The sequence below is a fragment of the Myripristis murdjan genome, chromosome 6 (assembly GCF_902150065.1).
Source record: "Myripristis murdjan chromosome 6, fMyrMur1.1, whole genome shotgun sequence".
In the NCBI taxonomy this organism is placed as follows: Eukaryota; Metazoa; Chordata; class Actinopteri; order Holocentriformes; family Holocentridae; genus Myripristis; species Myripristis murdjan.
This window is the reverse complement of record NC_043985.1, coordinates 19,370,151-19,390,787: the sequence shown is the minus strand read 5'-3', so window position 1 is coordinate 19,390,787 and position 20,637 is coordinate 19,370,151. Positions and strand designations below refer to the sequence as shown.

The window sequence follows — 20,637 nt, the reverse complement described above, 5'->3', positions numbered from 1 at the left end:
AGAGGGAGGGAGAGAGGGAGAAATAGATGGGGAAGGCCAGCGGAGAAGCAAAAGGAGGCGTGGGCGGGGGGGTGGGGCAGTTATTGTAAAAGGAAATATGAGTCTGTGTTGTAAGGAGAATATGATATGTATTGTGCTATAATATGTGCTTGGGTAAGAGGGTGGGGATGTGTGTGATTCTGTCAGAATGTGTATGAGCTCGAGGGGGGGGGTGAAGACAGGCAAACCAGAAGGGAAGGAAAATGAGGGCAAGAGCAAAAGAGGTAAAAACAGGAACAGACAGATAGAGGGGAGTAGCAGGGAGGGACAGAGAGTCAGCTATGGGTGGGTGTCTATTATGGACATATTCAGGAACTCCCAAGGCAGCTGGGCCTGGAGGGATGAAGGGACTCTAATATGAATGACTGCGTATATTTATCTCCACCAGGTGGCAGCCTGACGATTGGTCGGGTGTGTGTGTGTGTGTGTGTGTGTGTGTGTTGGCTAATCTGAGAAACTACTGGCCCTATTGGCCTACATTTTTTTTGTGCACAGTTATGCCTGTATGGTGGAGAACCCAGTGGTTGTGGAGATTCAAAGCATTTGGTAAGTTTGTTCTCGCTATTTCTGCTCTGTCTCTTCATTCACTGTTTAGCTAACTTGACCATCGCTGCTCTCTCTCTCCCTCTCTCTCTCTCTCTCTCTCTCTCTCTCTCTCTTCTTAAATTACTGGTTATATCGCATCTCTACTTCTGTTGTTTTCACAATAAGAGCCCTAGATAACTGCGTAACTCTCTATCTTGTGGGATCTTAAATTCACTAAGAGCATTTCAGTCATTGGCAGCACTAATAAGAAGCGAGGCATGATAGTGGAAATATTATGTTGAAGCTTTTTGTGAATTACTTGGCCTACTGATTGTTATTTGGAAACAATAGCAAACCGATTGTTTGGGTGAGCGAGAGCGAGCAAGCGAGAGAGACAGCTGAGAGAAAAAGTGGGAAAGACTGAAGCCTCTATTAATGACTGTAATGACCAACACACGCAGTGCTCTGACCATTACAGTCCACCATCTCCGTCAAAAGCCATATGACTTCTGGCAAAGAGCCAGAAAAGGCTCACAAGCCATAGGGTCCCGACCACTGGTATAATGTGTGTAATAAAGTGAAACATGTAGAGAATAAGAAACAGCTAAACTTGATAGGCTTTGGGAGTTTTACAGTATATTTTCTATACCATACTGTATTATATTTGAATCATACATTGAATTTAATGTGTAATTTCTAATTGTAAAGTGTTTGAAAATACAATTGGCTGCTGAGTGTCTCCTGAGTTTTGCTCAGCATTCGTCTAGTTTAGACATTGATAGTGATTGCTAGTTTTTCTTCACTATGTTAAAGCTTTTCTCTTTTCATGTGGAAGTGCATGCAACATGATTTGAGCATGTGTTGAGCAAAATGTGTTGCATTCATTTGTGCGTGCATGTGCCTTAATATATTCAGTCTGCTCTCCTTCTTTTGCTCTCTCTCTCTCTCTATCTACAAGTGTGTTTAAGTGTGTATGTGTGGTACTCCGCACCCTGCTCTGAGTCCAGGTGTCAGTGGGGAGCTCTCCTGCCCACCTCAAGGCTGGAGGGGCTAATGTGAATGCAGTGGGGTGTGCAGTGAGCAAAGCCTGACTAGTGCGGTGCCGACTCAGCTGACCCCTCAGGGGAGCGCCTGGTGCCAGCAGCTCTGCCTTGGTTTACAACACTGGTAAAACCAGCACTGCCAAACACACACACACACACACACACAGAGGGAGACTGAGAGAGAGGGAGAGAGAGAGAGAGAGAGAGAGAGAGAGAGAGAGAGAGACTTAACTACACAAGACACACCTGCAAAAGCAGAGCAGGAAACAGAGGCAGCCTAATCTAAACGTGCCCAGCCTCAGATCATCCTTTGCAAACTGAAAAAGACCCTGGCCATATAGGAACTAGAGCCCAACCTTGGGCAATACAAGCAGCTGTATGGGTGCTGATACCTACAGTATGCAGCAGGCTGTGTGCTTGCAAGGCCAGCTGGATTCAGTGGCGTAGAGTACTGTGTGAAGGGAAACATAGAGGAACTAAGCATCTAAGACCAAAGCTGTGCCTTCGGATGCCAGGGTTTAGCTGTGAGGCTGCCTGGCTCGCTCTTCAAAACCAAATAAAACCTGGCTGGGCCACACCTGAGCCAACCAACCTGGCCAAGAGATGGCTGTAAGGTACAACACAGAGAACTGATGGCTACTAAGTATATTTAGGACAGCTCCTGTCTCCAGTCTTTAAAAGCTACCATCCTACGTACCTGCCTACCTGACCAACTAACTGACTAACTAAAGGGATATATAAATAAAAAGCATAAAACATTAGTGCTCTCTCAGCATTAAGTGTTGGGGCCCAGGACTAAATGTGTTTTAAATCATCTTCTCTCTCCACTATTTTTCTTCATTCTGAGCTATGCTATCCAATAAAGCAAAAATTCTGTGCAAATATCTTGATGGACATCTTGATCTTTGCTTCACAAAACCAATATTTACAACAAAATGCAGTCAAAGGCACATCACACCACGGATAAATCTAGGCAGGTTGAAACAACATACTGTGGCTAATACAGAGGTAGTTAGGATGCAGCACTGGCAATTTTAGGGATAGGTATCAGGAAGCTTCACATCCTGAAAGTGCAAGAGAAGATGTTTTCATGTGTGCACAGGTATCCGTGTATGTTTGTGTATGAGCGTCTGCCATATGCATGTGTTTGAAAAGCTTACCTGAACATAGAGCAGGTTTAGCTGAACGGGGTCCCGTGAGTCTACGTTCTGGTCCGAATAGAAGAACTTGCGCCTGAGCAGCAGAGTCTCGCTTTCCTCCACCCCTTGCTCTCTGAATGTCCTGCTGTGGTCCAGCCAGTTCACTGTCCAAGTGATATAAATAATGTGTTAACATTCAAACTGAAATGAAGTCATACTTGATTTATAAAGATTTCACTAGAGGAGGATACTACGGGTGAAATTAATTGGGCAGTTTGAAAAGGCAGACAGATGGACTTAGACAGACAATCTACCAAATTAATCATAGGCAAGTGAACTTTTTGACGGGGCATGAGGAGTGTCATTTGCATTATTTTCTGCTGAGAAGAAAACTCATTTTCAGCCATGTTGGAGGGTGATTTATACATTCACACGTTTCAGAATTTAATTGGTGTCCTCTGGGCAAAAGATAACAGTGTTAATTTCATTAAACTTTGATATGTCTATGCTATAAATTAGACTTGTGTGAAACAGCAACATTTCAGATGTTGGTGTATGTGATTCATTGATGTAAAAATAGGAAGAGTTTGAGCCATCAAGAAATCGATGACATTTTTGTCGATTTTGGGAAGCCTACTCTCAAACTCACAATCATCATCTGTGTGGAGCTTGGCTTTGAGCTTTTCCATCTTCCTCTCGTCCCGTAGCAGCAGAGTTCTGTCTTTCTTCAGCGTCCCCATCCCGTCCTCCTTCTTGTCATCTGTCGTCTCCTGAATGAGTGAGTACTCCTCATAGTTTGTGATTCCTGAAAAGGGCAGAAATAAGGCAGCGAACTCACCAAGGAGGCGATGCATAAGGCCACCCTGACAACTAGCGCTATGACTGAGAAACTATCTCTCCTGTGCTCCTCCACTCTATTCTCTCTCTCTCCCTTGAAACACACATGAAGGAAAGCTGGTGCAGAGCCAGCAAACTATATTGGGCACAGAGGAGAAGAAGCCAAGCAGAAAGACGCACTCTAAACAAACAGTGGCCGATAAAGAGATCTGCCAGACACACATCCCTCTTCTCCTCACCCAATAGAGTTTGATTGCAGCCCCGTATAATTGAAATACACGGCCTAGGGAACACTTCTGTCACAGGCAAGGATGGCACAGTCTGGGACTTCACAACAACGCTATATCATTTAGCAGGAATAAGCTTATTTGAGCTTGACAAATCATGCCCATCGTGCTTTAAACAGAAAGTGATTAGGACTTTATCAAGTGTGCATAAATGCTCTGAAGTACTTAACAAATGCTTTTCTGTTCGCATATGAACTTATGTAATAACACAGTGAGATAAGGGAACCTTTCAACTCCATATGTAGTGAAGTGAATATGCCTTGGACTAAAAATAAGACAGAGGATGAATAATTCAAGCCAGGGCAGTGGGTTGACAACATTCATATTAGCTGTAGCGGGAAGAGTATCGCTAACCTATTCTACTGCATATGGTTACAAGCAGCTCCCCGACAGTTTTTGAGTCATCCACCATGATGGTTTTAACTGCGCCATCAAGCATTTTGATTTTTTGTGGCCTCTGCTTCTTCTTGTACTCCAAGACATCCTGAGAAACAAAAGAGAAAGCATGATGTAAAATCAGCATCTGTATACCTTATAGTATTCCTTATATACCTCAGTATCAACATTGTGATGATATTGCAGGGATGACTGTTTACAATAACATATAAGATACTTACACCAAAGAGATTTTTGATGAACAGTCATTGTGATAACCAAGGAGGTAGATGCAAATAACAGTACAGCTAGAACAGTCTAAAACTTGACCATCCCTACAAATAATCTCATAGCTCTTGAAGCACAAAAAGCAAGGAGGTATAAATCATTAGGACTAATGACAAGTGACAACTATAGGAGTGCACGCAGTGGAGTGGAGATCTCCACAGGGCGTATCTCCCCTTTTCCAGGCTATAGGCGACCTTATGTGGAAGACTTGGCAGAGACTCACCAGCCAATTGTATTCTCAAACTGTATGACTCAAATTTAATACAGTACAGCATAGAAAATATGCCGAAAAACTCCCAAATCCTCTCGAGTTTAGCTTTTTCTTGTTCTCTCTATATGTGTTTGACTTTATTACACACTTTATAGCAGTAATCAGGAACCTATGGCTCGCGAGCCATTTTTGGCTCTTTTCTAGAAGTCATGTGTCTTTAGACAGAAACAGAAAGTTTTTGAATCACCGCAACCACGAGAGGTTCTTCATCATACAGACATAAGTTGTGAGATTAGCTGCAGACAGACATGCACAAACAGACAAACACCTGACCAAATGATGAGCTTCTCCACAACTGCATGGGAGGTGTATGTAACTTTAAGTTACACACACCCCCCTTTAAGTCCAAACCACCCAAAAAATATCTTCCCGCTACAAATGAACTCAACCATGGTTCAATTTGATCTGGACTGAAATCAGCTCTTTTTGTCAGACTAAGGTTCTCTGTTTGGTCCGGACTGTGATCTGGGAGGTTTCACACCTGTGATTTTGATTCAGATCAAACTGAAAAGTCTGAAAGTCTGGAGCAAAAAAGGCAGCAGTGCAAACTCCTGAAATTACTTAATCTTACCCCATTTCGCAGCATGTAGTAATCCAGAGTTCTGCCAGACTCCAGCCAGATTCCTTTCCTGGGATCATCATCAGACAGGAAGAGGCCATAATCTGAGGCTGAAACACAAAGGGAGACAGAGAATGCAAGTGTAGATGTCTACAGGTTTCCATCATATAATGTAGCTTTGCCATTCTGGAGTCGTCTGGTACCTTGTCCAGTCTGAGCTTCTGGGACCCTTTCTCTAATAATTCTGCAGGCGTCATACACAGGCGTGGATGGTTCAAACTGCATGGTCTTCACCACATTGCACTGGCGGACACAGATCTTTAGTGACAAGGCCACCATCTTGGTGGGTAGTACAATGGCCTGACCAACCTACACACCTGGAAAACAACAGAAACAGGGACAGAAAAAAAAATGTAATTCTGAGTGTAAATAGGAAAGTCACAGTGGCCATTAGCAGAAATGGACCATCTGCATTATGCTTGGTATTAAAAGGCCACTATTATAAGTTACTCTCATGAAACAATAATAGTGCAGTGCTTTGAGTCTCTGTACTATATTGCAACACCACAAGGTACAAAACAACTCATCACAATTATCTCTGCAGGGACGTTTCTACATGTTACACTGAATGAGAGTCGCAGGCTATCAGCGCTTCCAACTGCAGCTCTTCGTTCCTCCCCGCTGTTCTGATATTAAAAAGGTTAAGTGAATGGGGAAGTTCTGCTTGATAGCAGTGTGTTTAGTATTAGTTGAACCAGGGTAAGTAATGGTGCCTTTCAGCAGAACAAGGGAAAAGAACACATCTGCTAATCAGCAGAAATAACAGAACCTAAGTCATAACACTGAGAACGACATTCCAAAATCACATTATTATGCCCTCCTGCTTACACACACACACACACACACACACACACACACAGAGGGAGAGAGAGAGAGAGAGAGAGAGAGAGAGAGAGAGAGAGAGAGAGAGAGAGAGAGAGAGAGAGAGAGAGAGAGAGAGAGAGAGAGAGAGAGAGAGATGCAGACTATGAGAAACATCGGTGGGTGTTTGTCACATACTGCAATTTGGGTGAATCAGTTCAGGTACTCTCCTACTGTATCTGTGAAAAAAGGAGAGGAGACCTATACTGCACTGTCTTCTGTCTTATCCTTGGTGTCAACAGGAAGGGATGAACAGATCACACTGTTGAATATAGGACCATCTATACCAGAATTACAGATGTTATAATCTGGTTATTGTTTGACCACAGTACAAAAATTTGTTACTCATTCAAAGCTGATTCATCTTGTTACTATTTTCTGGAAAAGCTGTGTAGCTCAGCACTGATTCCAAGCGTGCATTTTGCTATACTCCATGGTCTATTTCAGCACTAGTAAAAGAAACTCAGCTTTTTGTGCATATGAAGAACGGGGATTCAAATCTCCAAACTGACATAAGTCAGAGTATCATAGCCAAAGATCAGGACTTTGTCATAGCCACGTTTAAGTTTTCTTGTGGTCAGGATTAATCAAGCCCCTTTGAGGCAGAGCTGAGAAAGTTTGAGAGGTAAACTTTCTATAATGATGAACTGTGAATGAGCTCTCCTGTGGTGGTGGCTCTGTCATGGCCATGTGCTCCTCTCCAATAGCCCCCCTCAGAGCCCCTGCCTGCTTGAGTCTTTCTCTATACAGAGTGGCAAAGACAGCCACAAAGAAGAAGGGGTAATGGCGCTGCATGGACTCTCCTCCATACAGGCTGGCAGAGAAGCCCCACAGAGTCTTTGTCATCCTGCTGCTGCACACTCTCTTCTAGAGAAGCAGCTTGAGACCCCAAGCTGACAGTGAGGCAGGTTGCACGAGTGCATACAAAGATGCAAAATGTAGATGCATACACAGGCATCGACATATGTCTGTGCACACACACACACTTCACATTATGCAGGGAAACTGTACATTTGTTGGATTCTCCACAGTGTATTCCTACAGCTGCAACTTAGAACAATTGAGAGGTAAGAAAAAAAAGCCAGGTTTCCTTGCAATAACAGATATTTGCAGAGGAATGTATTATTGCAACAATCACTTTAATATCTGTTGTGAGTAGCATCAGTCACTTCAGAGAGTAACTACTGAGGAAGTCGCATGATGAAACCCAGGAGGATAATCATAATCCCCAAGCTCGCAGTGGTGTGAGAGACCATTTTTCACCAGGATCCTCGTGCAAACACACAAATGCAGCCAGCTCCTCATTAGTTGAGCTTTCAAGTGCGGATGGATTCAGAGAGGGGAAATGAGGAACAGCTTACTTATGTTACTTTCTGTTAAGAGGGATTTATTTTATTTATTACCATTTCTACATCACTGCTGACTTATAACAGCACTTTTTGAAACCCATCCCCCATGACAATCACTGATCCATCAGAAAGGCTTCCTGTATTGAATTAGGTTTGTTTACTACTCCAAAAACATTTAGATGTGAAAATGGCCAAAGAGCAGCTTGGTGGGGAGTATAAACATGGACAATTCAATAGAGACCGGGGAAGGCAGGAGCCATCTGGAGGGGATATAGCTCTAATGATTGACTGTAATAACAGCAGTAGCACAGAGCCTGAGAGCAACAACTGCTGCGATTACTGGACCAGTCTGTCACACAACAACCACGGAGACAGTTGGGCAGCAAACTTAAACAAAGTCCTTCTGGCAAGGGTTGAGTTTGTGTGCATCTCAATAGTTCTAGTGGAGAAGCTATTGTTCAGTGAACGACTCTTGAGAACATGATATTGGGTGTTGATCACAATGAATACCACTCCTTCATTGTAACAATAAATGGAGTATCTCAGTCGGTTGGTTTTCATTTTAACAATACCGCAATAAATGCCTGTGACTGCTTACAACATTTTCTCATGCTGTGTGGATATGAGGAGGCAGAGCATGCAGAGTACAACATAAGCCAGGATCAGATGTCCTCCTGAACGAGGAATTCCTGGGCTACATGGGAAGCGAGCCATGGCCATGACTTCCAGCTATGATGGGTAAACAAGCTCTTACAGCTGTTTCAAAAGTGTTCAGAGCAATAGTCAAAATTACATGTTGCACCACACAATTTCACCCCTTGTGATTTATATCAGAAGTCAGCATAATATGGCCTGGCATATCAATTCGTGCTTTATGAATGCTTTATACATGAAAGACACATGAAATGTTTTCTCCACACAATGTGGAGAAAACATTTGTTATTTCACAACAAACAAGAAACCAAAGATTCATGAGGTACAGGGAGAACTAACACTCAGTATTTTATTCATCTTTTAGGATGGCAACAAACTTCCTGACCTGCAGGAAAACAAACAAGAGAAAAGAAGGAAAACAGTGGAATTCAAGATGTGGACTTAAATGAGATGGAGCAGTAATAAAATGTTCATAATATGATTATCTTCTACTGTAGTATCAAACCTAACCCGAGCGGTTTATATCACTGAATGATTTACAAGGTGAAGGCCATTACACTGCAGTCACAGGGGAAATAGTAAATATTAATCGGAAAAGTAATTTTAAACTCTGTCTTCTTTAGCTGTTCTTGTGAACAGAAGAGAAAATAGTGATATACAAACATCTCTAGTCTTGCTAACACAATTTAGCAGCTCTCTAAACTAGCAGTGAATGCTGTGTGTACAAACAGCCACTCTGGGATCAATGGTAGATTACTATGGCAACTCCTAAGTGACCATAGTTATTGTAAAGGAGGAAAATGAGATTTTAACAAGCTGTAGTACAATAACAAGCCCAAAGCTTCAATAAAATGGCTACAGTTAAATAGCAAAAAAAAAAAAAAAAATACGGTCTGCCACCACCTTACAAATGCAGTGAACTGGCATTTACTATTGCATAGTATCTCCAGAATTGCAGACTACTATAATGCTGTAATTTAAGCATGTAGTGTGTCAATGGTATTGAGTGGGGGGTTGAAAATAATTCCATCATCAGCAGTTCTCTAGATTGTTGAGAGCGGCAGGATGAAAGCGCGTGTGTGCTGAGGATATGCTAATAAGCTCAGTCGCTCCTTTTTTCTGTTATCCTTACATCCTGCACTGACAATCTGAGCACAACATTGAGCCTTTTATCCTGGTCTGACTGAAAGCAGGGTCAGTTTTGTGCAAGTCCACAGGCGTATACGGAGAAAAACACACAGCCATTAGTGCATAGGCTGTATAGTGGGTTGTATAGATATGTAAGTAAGTAAAATGGCTTGCATGCTGTCTACTATTGTCTTAATTATGTATTCAAATTCATATTTTCTTTCTACCACATTATGAAATCACTGTCTGACTCCACAATGTAAAAATAACAAGGTCAGGTGTGTTAATTAATTCCCCCAGATTTTAAGGCTGTAAAGCCTCATGTTCTGGTTGAAAATTTAATGACCTTCAAGTTATCAGTTTAAGCATTTCACATCTTAATTGGAATTTGGTAAATCAGGGGTCGTAACAACAGTGTGCAAGGAGAGGGCATTAATCAGCCATCGTAAATACATCCTCTGTTATGACGCTTTCTTGATTTACTACAAACATATAGCAAATTATTATTCATCTATTTAACAGCCTAGGGCTGTCCTCTAAGTAGCACATGGGGCCACAGACACATCATTCTGTCAGCTTGCCGTCACCGCGCTAATAACCTCAGGAGAATATGATTACAAAACACTGGAGCAAAAAGTGAAATGTAAGCTGCCAAATGATTGATGGATGATGCAGCTTTATGCAGTGGCTGAACTAGTCTCTGTTAGAGGTGGCAGTAGAGCATATCACTGCATCATCATTTCAAACAAAACATGTACCAATTCCAAATGTCACTTTTCTAAGTCTCTGAAGAAACAAGAGTAGGTCAAAACCTAGTATATGGCTGGACCGTGTATATATGTTTTTATTGCGCACTTGCTCTGGCAATGTAAATGTCTGTTTTGCTCATATCAGTACAGCTCTTTTCAACTGAATTAAACTGAACTGAAAACCAGGAGGAGTTGCAAATTGGTGATGTACAATTCCCGTAGGCTACTGTAATTACTGTAAGCGGCGTAACTACATTTAAAAAACGGCTATTTTTACTTTGAACAGTGGCTGTACTGAACAGATCATTATTATTATTATTATTATTGTTATTAGTTGTAGTAGTAGTAGTAGTATTTTGAAAGTGGAATGGCCAATGGGGAAACTTCAACACTTGGCCGACCTAGGGTGTAACTTCATCACTCAGTCAGTGAGTCAGTGAGTCAATGGCAGACGTTCGCATTTGTAGGGCTGGCTCTGCTGTTGCGATCCAGCCAACTGGGCCTATTTTCATTTGTTATCACGACTCATGTTCCACTTCCCTTCACAGAACACTTGAATCGAGAGTCTAACTCTGAATACAATTCCTATAATTAACTATCAGTCAAAGGTTTCCACTTCCATGCTTATCGTGTCCACCGTTTTACAAATAAATGATTAATTCCTCCATAGACCAGAGCAATCACAGCATTATGAATTTAGTTTAACCTCTACTATTTTAAGTTCACCAGGAATGCTGTCAAAGAGCTGCCATATTATAAGTGGCTTGTGCAGAAATATCTTCATTAAGTGTCAGTAAAACAGTGCTTGTTGATTCAGATCAAAAAGACAACAAAGCCACCCTCTAAATCCCAACCAAACCACAAATACACTGAGGATGTTTTTAAGCAACATTAAAAAATGGACCATGCCTCTATCACCCAGTCTCATGGGCTATAGGTTTTGCTCTTGGGCCAGAGGCTCTGCTGTAATGCAATTTGAAGGTACAGATTCTGACAGAAATTATTAATCTTGCCCTTGTCGCAGGGAGAGAGAAAGAGCAGCTCCTCTTACGCTAAAAATATCCAGCAAAGTAGAACGTCCTCTAGCACTGTTTCAGATGGATCCACATCAGGATGGGCGGAATAAATAGAAACATTTTTTCTTGATCAATACAGTCAATTCAGTCTGGCATTTATTAATACATATAATGTGGCATTACACCAAAAGAAATTTCTTTAATTCTAAAATCTTAATTCTCAAAAGATAACACAGCTGAGCGACTTATACAATGAGTTGTACTAGGCAGATCAGAAAGCTAAGTTCTCTACGATGAGTTGATTAGACAAGTGGCTCAGGGATTTCCTTGCCCCAATTGCATTACTTTTATAAGATCTTATTGGTTTAGGGTGTCCAACTAATTATAAAGCATTTAAATGATAAAGTTAAAACACCCCACAGACCTAGCAGTCCTAAAGTCAATACATTAGGCTCTTAGAGCTCACAGTATTCTTCAGTATGTAACATCCCTCATCTCATTTAGAGATTTGAGGAATGAGCTGCCTAACAGATGAAGGCAGAAACAGCTACTAGATGAGACTCCACCCAGCAGATGCAGTCAGTGAGTCACTCAGTCAATCCTTGAGTCCATCACTCAGACAGAGAGACAGTTGGTCAGTCAACCTGTGTACTCATGGTGGGTTGACACGGCCTCTGACTCTGTCTTAATTCTCTGTCTCAGTGGGAGCGGTTGAAGGAGGGGGAAATAGGACCGACAGATTTTCTCCAAATCTTTTAGTTCCATTTCACCCGGGCGCAGCCCTCTAATGGAACTCTGTTGGTTTAACAAGTCATCTAGTTGCCTCAGTGAAGTACACTTTGCATTCATTTACTTAGCCAATCAGAATGAACCTACTTACTCCTACATGCTTATGTTAAAAAAAAAAGATGTTGGAATTGGTCCAGGCCGGCAACTGGCTCATCACAACAGGCTTGAAATACATTTACTTCACATCTCAGTGGTGCTAGAGCAGCAGGAAATTCCTGTGCTTCACCTCTGAAGGAATAGCCTATGAATACAACAGGAATGATGTTTGCTATCTCCTCCTTCATCCGCCCTCTCAAAATGTGTGGACTCAGCTGTGGAGCCACTGCACCACCAGGGGATTCAGGTCCTGTTTTATCTTCACGACCTGATTTTCATGGCCGAGCCAGGGAGAGGACCATGTTTGAAAAAGCGCAATTGGTGCAGCACCAAGGAGAACGAATGAACCTCAGTTGAGAAAACACACTCAAATGAACAGTAACTATGCAGACAGTGCAGCAGGTGGAGTTGGGCAGGGAAGGCACAGTGCTCACTAGGGATGGGAAGATTAACCGATTACAAGCGCGGGCAAGATACGAGTGCATCGGTAGAGCAGCTGGTGCATCGGTTTTTCCATCTTTGCATCGATAAAATCTGATCCATTGAATTATTAGATGTTCTATGCCTTTATTTAGAAATGTGTCTCATCCTTACATTACGGAGCAGATGCCGACTGATGTGTTAATGGGTTAATGGGTGTTAATGCATTAATGTCATTGATTTTGCACACAATAAAAGTTTTTGCTCATATCAAAGGCTTTAGTTATTCAGGGCCCTGCTGGGCTGCTTTATCAACCTGCGTTTATTCCAAGATGGCACAAACAGGTGCCATGCTGGTGACCAATCCCTCACAACACAGGCAAAAAAAACATCATTGGGTAGAAGAGCCTTTTTTTTTTGTATTTCATACACTAGGCAGGACGTAAATGCTGACACAGGCCGATGGAGTATGGTAAATAAGATCAATGTCTTCACTGAAGTCAGCAGGCACTACAGTTGCAGGCAGGCAGAGGGTCAAACGATGAGCAGTGCAACCAGGCAATGGTACAAAATCAGCCAATGGGGGACGATGTCAAACTTATACAACTGAATCAGGCAACAGACCAAGTAACAAGCAAGCACACTAGAGTAATCTGGCAGAGAGTATGAGGCTGACAGATATATATACACACTAATGACAAGACGAGATGCAGCAGATGAAGATGAACGAGGGCTGCATGCTGATTGGTGGATGTGGGCAGGTGACATCAGTGGATGGGAACTACAGGACCTATGCAGGGACAAACACAACACACACACACACACACACACACACACACACACACACACACAACACAGAGACAGTGAGACAGAGAAAGAAACAGAGAGCAACTGGAACACCAAAGTTCATGACAGTGTAGGTGTTCATGGATGGGGGGTGAGATAGGAGTGCCTTGAGATAAGTCGCTGGTGTGTGGCCTTCCTGGGACAACTGACACATCAGCTGGTCAGAAATAACACAGAACCTGTTAGTCCTTCAACACTTTGCCCCACTGATAAGTGGAAAAGATGTGGTCGTGTGGGATGACAACTGGGCCACAGTGGCCTTCATAAACAGGAAGGGCACAATTTGGTCCACACCTTTTGAAGGTAGCAGTGAACTTGTGGCTTGTGACGTATCTGCTTTCGAAAAGGCACAAGGTTCAACAACACTGATGGCCTCATTGCCAAGGAGGAGTAAAAAGCCACATAGAGTCAGTTAGTTCAGCACTCACTGTCCTCATTTTGGCAGTGTCTGAAAACACTCTCTCTTGTCCTCTGCCTCTACTCTCTGCTCATACAATACAACAACAATCACAGCTGTTGCTAGCCCAAAGAGTCCGATCCTTGGAACGCCACTGATTTAAAAAAAAACAACTCCATCTCCCACCTACCTAATGGTAACAGAAAAAAAATGTCTTCAGGATGGCAGATCTGAACCACAACACACTGTTGACTGTGCTTCTCACTGAAGCCATAGATGCATTTAATCATGCGCCATAGCCAAACACACTCCTTCTGTCCCCTGAGTCTCTTCCATCCTCTACTGATGGTGGTGGGACAGGAAAGACATTCTGCTGACCCCAGACCACACAACAGCTCTTTGGTGTGATACAAGTGCTTGCAGAGGCATCTTTGGCAATTCCTCAGTTTTGGGGAGCACAGTCACATGCAAACATGGTCCTTGCACCTGAGAAAATCACCTGTTTTACATCCTGGATGATATTCCTGGAGTTTTATCTTCCTCCTTGGAAAGGGAGAAGAAAGTTGCATCATTGCGTGTGGTACATGCTATCAGTATGCAACCATACTGCTAAAGTCAGATGCCCACAGCAGCTGTTTATGTGCTATGGGCTCTGTTTTACATAGATGGTGTAAAAGTTGATTGCCTTATTCAGTGTGGCGTCATGATCAGTGTCCTGTCCATTTGTCACATTATATCTGTTGGACATATCTGGGTCTTTGTTCTGATCTCTGCTTGCTTAGAGACACAGAACATGGCTTGAAGAGGTCTCCGAGTTGTCTGATAGTGTAGTAACACTGAAGAGAACTGTCATTGTATTGATTATGCCATACTAGTTTTCACTCCTCATTCACTTCCTTGACATGGATAAATAGCTTGGACGAGAACAGCAGTGGTCTCCTTGCATTTTTACCAGTGCTCATCGATGGTGATGTTCAAAGTTAAGTGAACAACTCCAGCTAGTATCCTACAAGGTCAGTTCCCTTCCGTCTAGTTGTGGATGAAAATGCCACTGACCCTGACTGAGTCATCTGTGTGCACTATAAAAGTCAATCAGATCTGTGTACAGCATGACGCAGCAGAGGATGCAGTCATCAAGCTTTGCTGCCTAAACCAACAGAGCCCCACAGAGTGCTGGGCCTGTGTGAAACACAGCTGCTGTCTATGATGAAAAAATCATCACTGATTGAGCCCCTACCTGTGGCAGTCCCATATTATTCTGGATAAGGTATGATACTAACAGACAGAGAGATAGATTCTTTATTGCCCTCACATAGACACACGGGTACATAGATACAATAAATACTACCAGCATGAAGAACATCCATACAACATGTAAAACATCCACACACATGAAAAACATCCGTACAGAAAACATCCACATTTATGCATACAAACGTGTTAATTCTAACTCTGTAATAACAGGCAGTCCTCCAGTAGGACTCTACTGGCATAACCACTCCTTGCAGAACGACAACTTAAAATCTGGTCATTAGTTAAACGAATGCAGTTAGTTTGCGATGATGTTGTGAGTCCAGGCCTTCAACACTTTGAATGTGTGTGTTTCAGCCATCAATCACCAGACTTGCTTCCACATAAAGCTGGCATCAGCTTGGCTATGTGTGTGTGTGTGTGTGTGTGTTGGGGAGATGAGGGAAGGGGATTTACCCCAGAACAAATTGACTGGCTACTTTCAGAGCTTAAAATCTCAGCAGCAATGATGGTAAAAGTAACATTTCTAATTGTTTAGCTCATGCTGGATAGTACATTTGTAATGTAACTGCTGCATTTATGATGTTGTACTAATAATGAAATGGTGCTTATCAACTGACTTCAATATTTGTATCATTACTCAACTGGTGCAACGTTTTTGTCTCTCTTCTTAGTGTATATTCAACCCACACAGATGCATGTTGAGTTCATGTTCTCAGAAACATTACCATCACGTCTTAGTTACCACATTAACTGTAAAGAACCAACTCCATGGTGACATTAGCAGCATAGCATGCATCTGTTGGTGAAAATACAATCTTAACACCATGATACACCATGATTAGTTGGTGTCCATGGTGCTGTGTGTCTCCCAGCACAGCTTTAACCTGCAGAGGGCAATAGCAAATGATGGTCAAGAACATTTCAAGAAGGATAGCTCTACTAACCCTTTTTTTCAGGGAAATCAACAGCCAAATATTAAACAACTGGCTTTTGCAGATGGATAAGGGTTTTGGCAGTTTGGCTTTTTGACGATCTACTTTCCCAGAAGCAGCATGCAATACACAAGCGCCCCAAAACGTGATACTTTAAGTAGGAGCGATGAGAGTACACTGCAAATGAAATCAAATCAAGGGCAATGCTCTCCCAGCCATGTCCCTGAAGCCAAGAGGGAGACTCAATTAACCTGATGTTGCTCTTCTCTTTCCTATTGTACTGAAATGATTCGTGTTTGCTAGGGCTACAGCATGACACAACTGAAATGCTATTTTATCAGATGTAGACAGAGAGGCATGGGGGGAAAGGAGCAGGGTGAAGCGATTCCACAGATGTAATGTGACAGTAATTAGCGCAAGATTATACAAGTACAAGCCTACTAAAAGTAACTATATGAGTTTCCGACCTTTCTGAAAAATATATGAAAATGACTGCAGACTTGGCTCAGGAAATCATTGCAAAACAGTTTCCCAAGGCCATAGTTGAGATGCTCCCTCGGATCGCGGTGTCTTGCCCAGTTAAAATAACAGCCTACACCATACAGTAACAATGAGATTGATGCAGCCTTTCCTACTATGCAAGGCACATCTGTAGACAAGGCAGATCGATCATATAATAACACAAACACCACAGTATGTACACAATAAATAGCTCAACCTTTTATTAACTGTAAAGCAGACCACATTGGATTTAATGCCTGAGACTGTAGCAAAAGCAAGTGTGATAGGTGGAGTGGCAGCTTCAGACCAAACAAAGTTACACACATTGATACACAGAACACATGCATACACACAAAAACACACACACACATGCCTTACCAGAGGCCCAATAGGCTTCAGTCACTTAAATATTCTTTGCATCAGTATGAGACAGCATGCTCACAGCTCTGGCTTGCACATTCTACCATGTGGGTCATGTCCTGTAAATCAGGTGATTTCAATCTCCTGTCTATGCAGCCTCCCCAGCACTGAGCCTCTCTCATACCTCTGAAGTCCCTGGCCTGAGTGGCTGACTGCCTGCTACCACTAGCATGCTGATTACAGTATCAAGAGCAGTGGAACGTAACATACACTGGCCCCAGTCCAAAGTGTGATACTCCAAGGGACTCTCTCAGTGTGTTAAATCCTCTGGCATGCTGAACAGGAAGACCCCAGACACACAAAGGCAAACATTCATTGTGCTGGTTCTTTCAGCAAAGACCAGCATTTAGTAAAAAAAAAAAAAAAAAAAAAAAAAAAAAAAACATCCAAAAGCTGAAATGCTCTTTGTTATTAAGCCTGTTTAATGGTGAAATGCATTTTTATTAGTTTCTATTAACTGGTGTTTGTTAGTCATACTGTCAGTGACCTCAGTGGCACGTTTTATGAGGCAACACTTTGTCAGTATTGTGATCTATTACAGTATCAAAGTGGTCTTTATAACAGTAAAATCCCTTGTTGAAAGTGAGTGAAACCTTGTTGCATGAGACAAGTTCAGGGAGAGGCCATGTTTTTGGCCCATTGTTTCCAGATCAGTGACTCAGCCCACAGTTGCCATGGCTGCTGCCGTGCCCACCTTTTCCTGGACATATAAGGCTGGACAGAAGCAGCAGCCACACACACTCTGCCCTACAGTCCATTACTGTGACCGCTTCCAGGGTCATCTCTATGAACAATACACTCGGCAATACTTGAAGGATTTCAGCTAAAGTCAGCTTTCAAATGTCAAGTGGACAAGGTCAGAGAGCTTTCACAATGTTATGGAGTGCTTTCTCTTTGTACATTTTTGTGCAGTCCTGGTGTCATCCAGAGGGCCTCTAAGCTATCCTGTCACAAGTACATAGAAGATTTCAGTAGAAAAAGAGATTGAGAGAGTTGACTTTGATTCACTTTGATAGAGCGTGTCTGAAAAATGAAAATATCTCTCTGTAAAACTGTCACTTTAGTTTTACTGCTTCATTGGAGGTTCTGTAGTGAAACATAATGTAACATTGTATTGTAGGGCTTTGCACTGTGGGACTGAGAAACTTAAGATGATTTTTTTTTTTTTTTTTTTTTTTTTTGCAGTCATTGTAGTCATTTATCAATCGACAACCCAGAACTACTGGTGCATTGATCCCACACCTTGCAATATGCTATCAATACTGTAACACAGTCATCATCACAAAACGGGCTCGGCCTGAAAACACAACTTTTCCGAGTGTAGTTAAAAAGAGGTACAGTTACACACAGACAGGCACGCCTGACTGTATGGAGAAAGCACTTAGGCAAGACCCTTTTCCTCACACTCAATTAACCAAACAGCTTTCTAGCTTATGTTCCCTCCCAAAATGATTAATGATTGGTCAACATCCAGAATGAACAATAAAAGTTGAAGGCAAACTGATGGAGGCCAAGGCAAACGAAAAACTCCATTATTCAGTAAACTTGGGAGTACATTCCAAACACAGTATCATTGTGCGACTTCGTGCAGCTTTGTTTTTCTCTCAGCAAGGACTAAAAGCGTCGGAGAATCAAATGTTTAAATTGGCTGGAAAAGGGATATACAACAGCTTTCCCCCAGACAAATATTATACACTTCAGAAAGTTCTTCAAGAGGATGCCATGTGCAAGAGGCTTCAGACAAATTGGGAGCCTTTTCTAAAGATTGCTTCACAGACGTACGTGTGGCATATTTACACTGGATAACAAGATAGTTTCTTCCAATATTTCCTGCTACAAACCCCCTGAGAGGAGGTATGCTATAAAATAAATGCATTTCTAGTCTGACTCTGTCTGTTCGGTCTAGAATACAACCCTCTTGGAAATAAAGACACATTTAAGGGTTCTTGAAAGATGAACTCGATAAAAGTGAAAATAAAAATCAGAATGATACCAGGGACTTGATGCCTTCCAGTTCCTTGCAACACAATCTAAAAGAAAAGATATAAGGGAGGTGAGGGTGGTTAAAAAAAAAAAAAAAAAAAGACGTTTTGATACAAATGTCATTTTAACATTTATTGCAGTTGGAATCTAGTTAGATTCTATGCAAACATGATGCACTGGTTGAAAGCAACAAGTTTGGTCCATTAAAGACAATATTCCATCATGTTGAATTTGAGAAACATAAACTTGTGCATCGTAAACACCATCATTCACTGTACTTTGTTTAGCCCTGTATATCCTAAAATGGAATTTGATACAGTTGCACATAAATTGTGTATTTTAGAAGCCTTGCCATCAAACTTGACTGCCCGAAAAGCAAGTTTCCACCCTTCTCATTGGATTTGCACCCTTAAACTATGCCCAAGTGTTTCTGATTACAAGAAACAAACATTTCTTGCTTAAATCCACCTCATAAACATCTGGCCGACTCAAAACACACCCACGCTCAGCACGGACACCCTCACATATTGCGCAAGAGGGTCAGCTGGGGGAAACTATGCTGATTACTTACATTCTTCTGTGACTGCAGTTTCTACATGTTTCCAGGGCAGTGCCACTGGGGCAGTGGGAAGAGCACAGTGATAACCCTGCAGTCACATCCTGCAGCCTGACCCTCATCAAAAAGTGGAGCCATATGATAAGGACTGGAGCATGTAAAGGATGCTGCCATGCTTAGTTAAGGACTCACAGGCTCACTATTTCATGCTCCACATCTGCTGGTTGCCATAGCAACCATGGTTTTGGGCAATTCCCAGGTCAGGTGGCTTCTGTCAGCTCAAAAGGAAATAGAGAGAGAGAGAGAGAGAGAGAGAGAGAGAGAGAGAGAGAGAGAGAGAAGAGAGAGAAGGGGGCCTTTTGGTGTGCAGTGCTGGTTACAGCAGAAAACCAATGCCATGAATGACAAAACACTCAGAATTTCATTACTTGTTCTTGAAAGTCAATGGTCATTAAAGTTTCTTCAACCTGCCCGCTGCACACACCCTCAATCTTTAAAAAGAAAGACTGTCACTACAGTCTCACATCAACCAAGATCTTCCCTTGTTTTTATTGAACAATTGATTTTTATTCCACAATTTCTCATGAGACTACAGATGAAAAATACCAATGGCTAATGTTGCTCAAGGATCAAGGATTGCAGAGGATATTTTACAAGAGAAAGAAGAAAGAAAAAACAGGCAAAAAACAGGAAGGCAATAAGCAAGGGCAACACTATTATTACTGCTGAATTAGAACATTTGTGACTCAGCAAAATCTGCGACAAAAATGAAAGGAAAAAAACACTTCAACAAACAGTCATGCCACAGTAGTAAAGGCAATCACTACTTCACACAGTTTGAATGTGCAGATACCCTGCAGTTTTGCGGAGACACAAGAATGTAATAATTAATACTTAAAAAGGTTACTGTTACACATATAGTGGATATCCATACCTTTCAGGCTTTAGATCATGTGATAACACAAAACATGACACAATTGTATTTTTAAGCCATTGTATATGCTTCATCTGTGGAAAAACACAGTAATTACTAGTAGCTGATGGCAGAATTCACTTTTTAATAAATGCATCAACGTGATCCATAGTTTGTGGAGACTGATAGAAAATAATCAGAACCTTAGAAAAGAATAGCTGCACATCAGAAAGGCTTTACAATTACAAGCCAGTCATTATGACAGCATGGGTGCAGCTGAATAGCCCAGTGTGTATTCTGTACTAACAGAAGCAGAAAGAGACAATCATTAGAATCAGGCTGCTGCAGGG

At 42.0% G+C, this 20,637-nt stretch overlaps 1 protein-coding gene across 1 annotated transcript in view; it reads right to left on the bottom strand.

Moving 5' to 3' along the window:
* The window catches only part of tln2b (talin 2b), a 91,424-nt gene that overhangs the window by 49,620 nt on the left and 21,167 nt on the right, over positions 1-20,637 (bottom strand). The window contains exons 2-6 of the mRNA XM_030053993.1: positions 5,567-5,740; positions 5,376-5,473; positions 4,225-4,354; positions 3,396-3,551; positions 2,768-2,910 (exon numbers count right to left, since the gene is read on the bottom strand). Coding sequence (XP_029909853.1) covers positions 2,768-2,910; positions 3,396-3,551; positions 4,225-4,354; positions 5,376-5,473; positions 5,567-5,702 — 663 coding nt within the window. The 5' untranslated portion in view covers positions 5,703-5,740. The remainder of the gene's footprint in view (positions 1-2,767; positions 2,911-3,395; positions 3,552-4,224; positions 4,355-5,375; positions 5,474-5,566; positions 5,741-20,637) is intronic.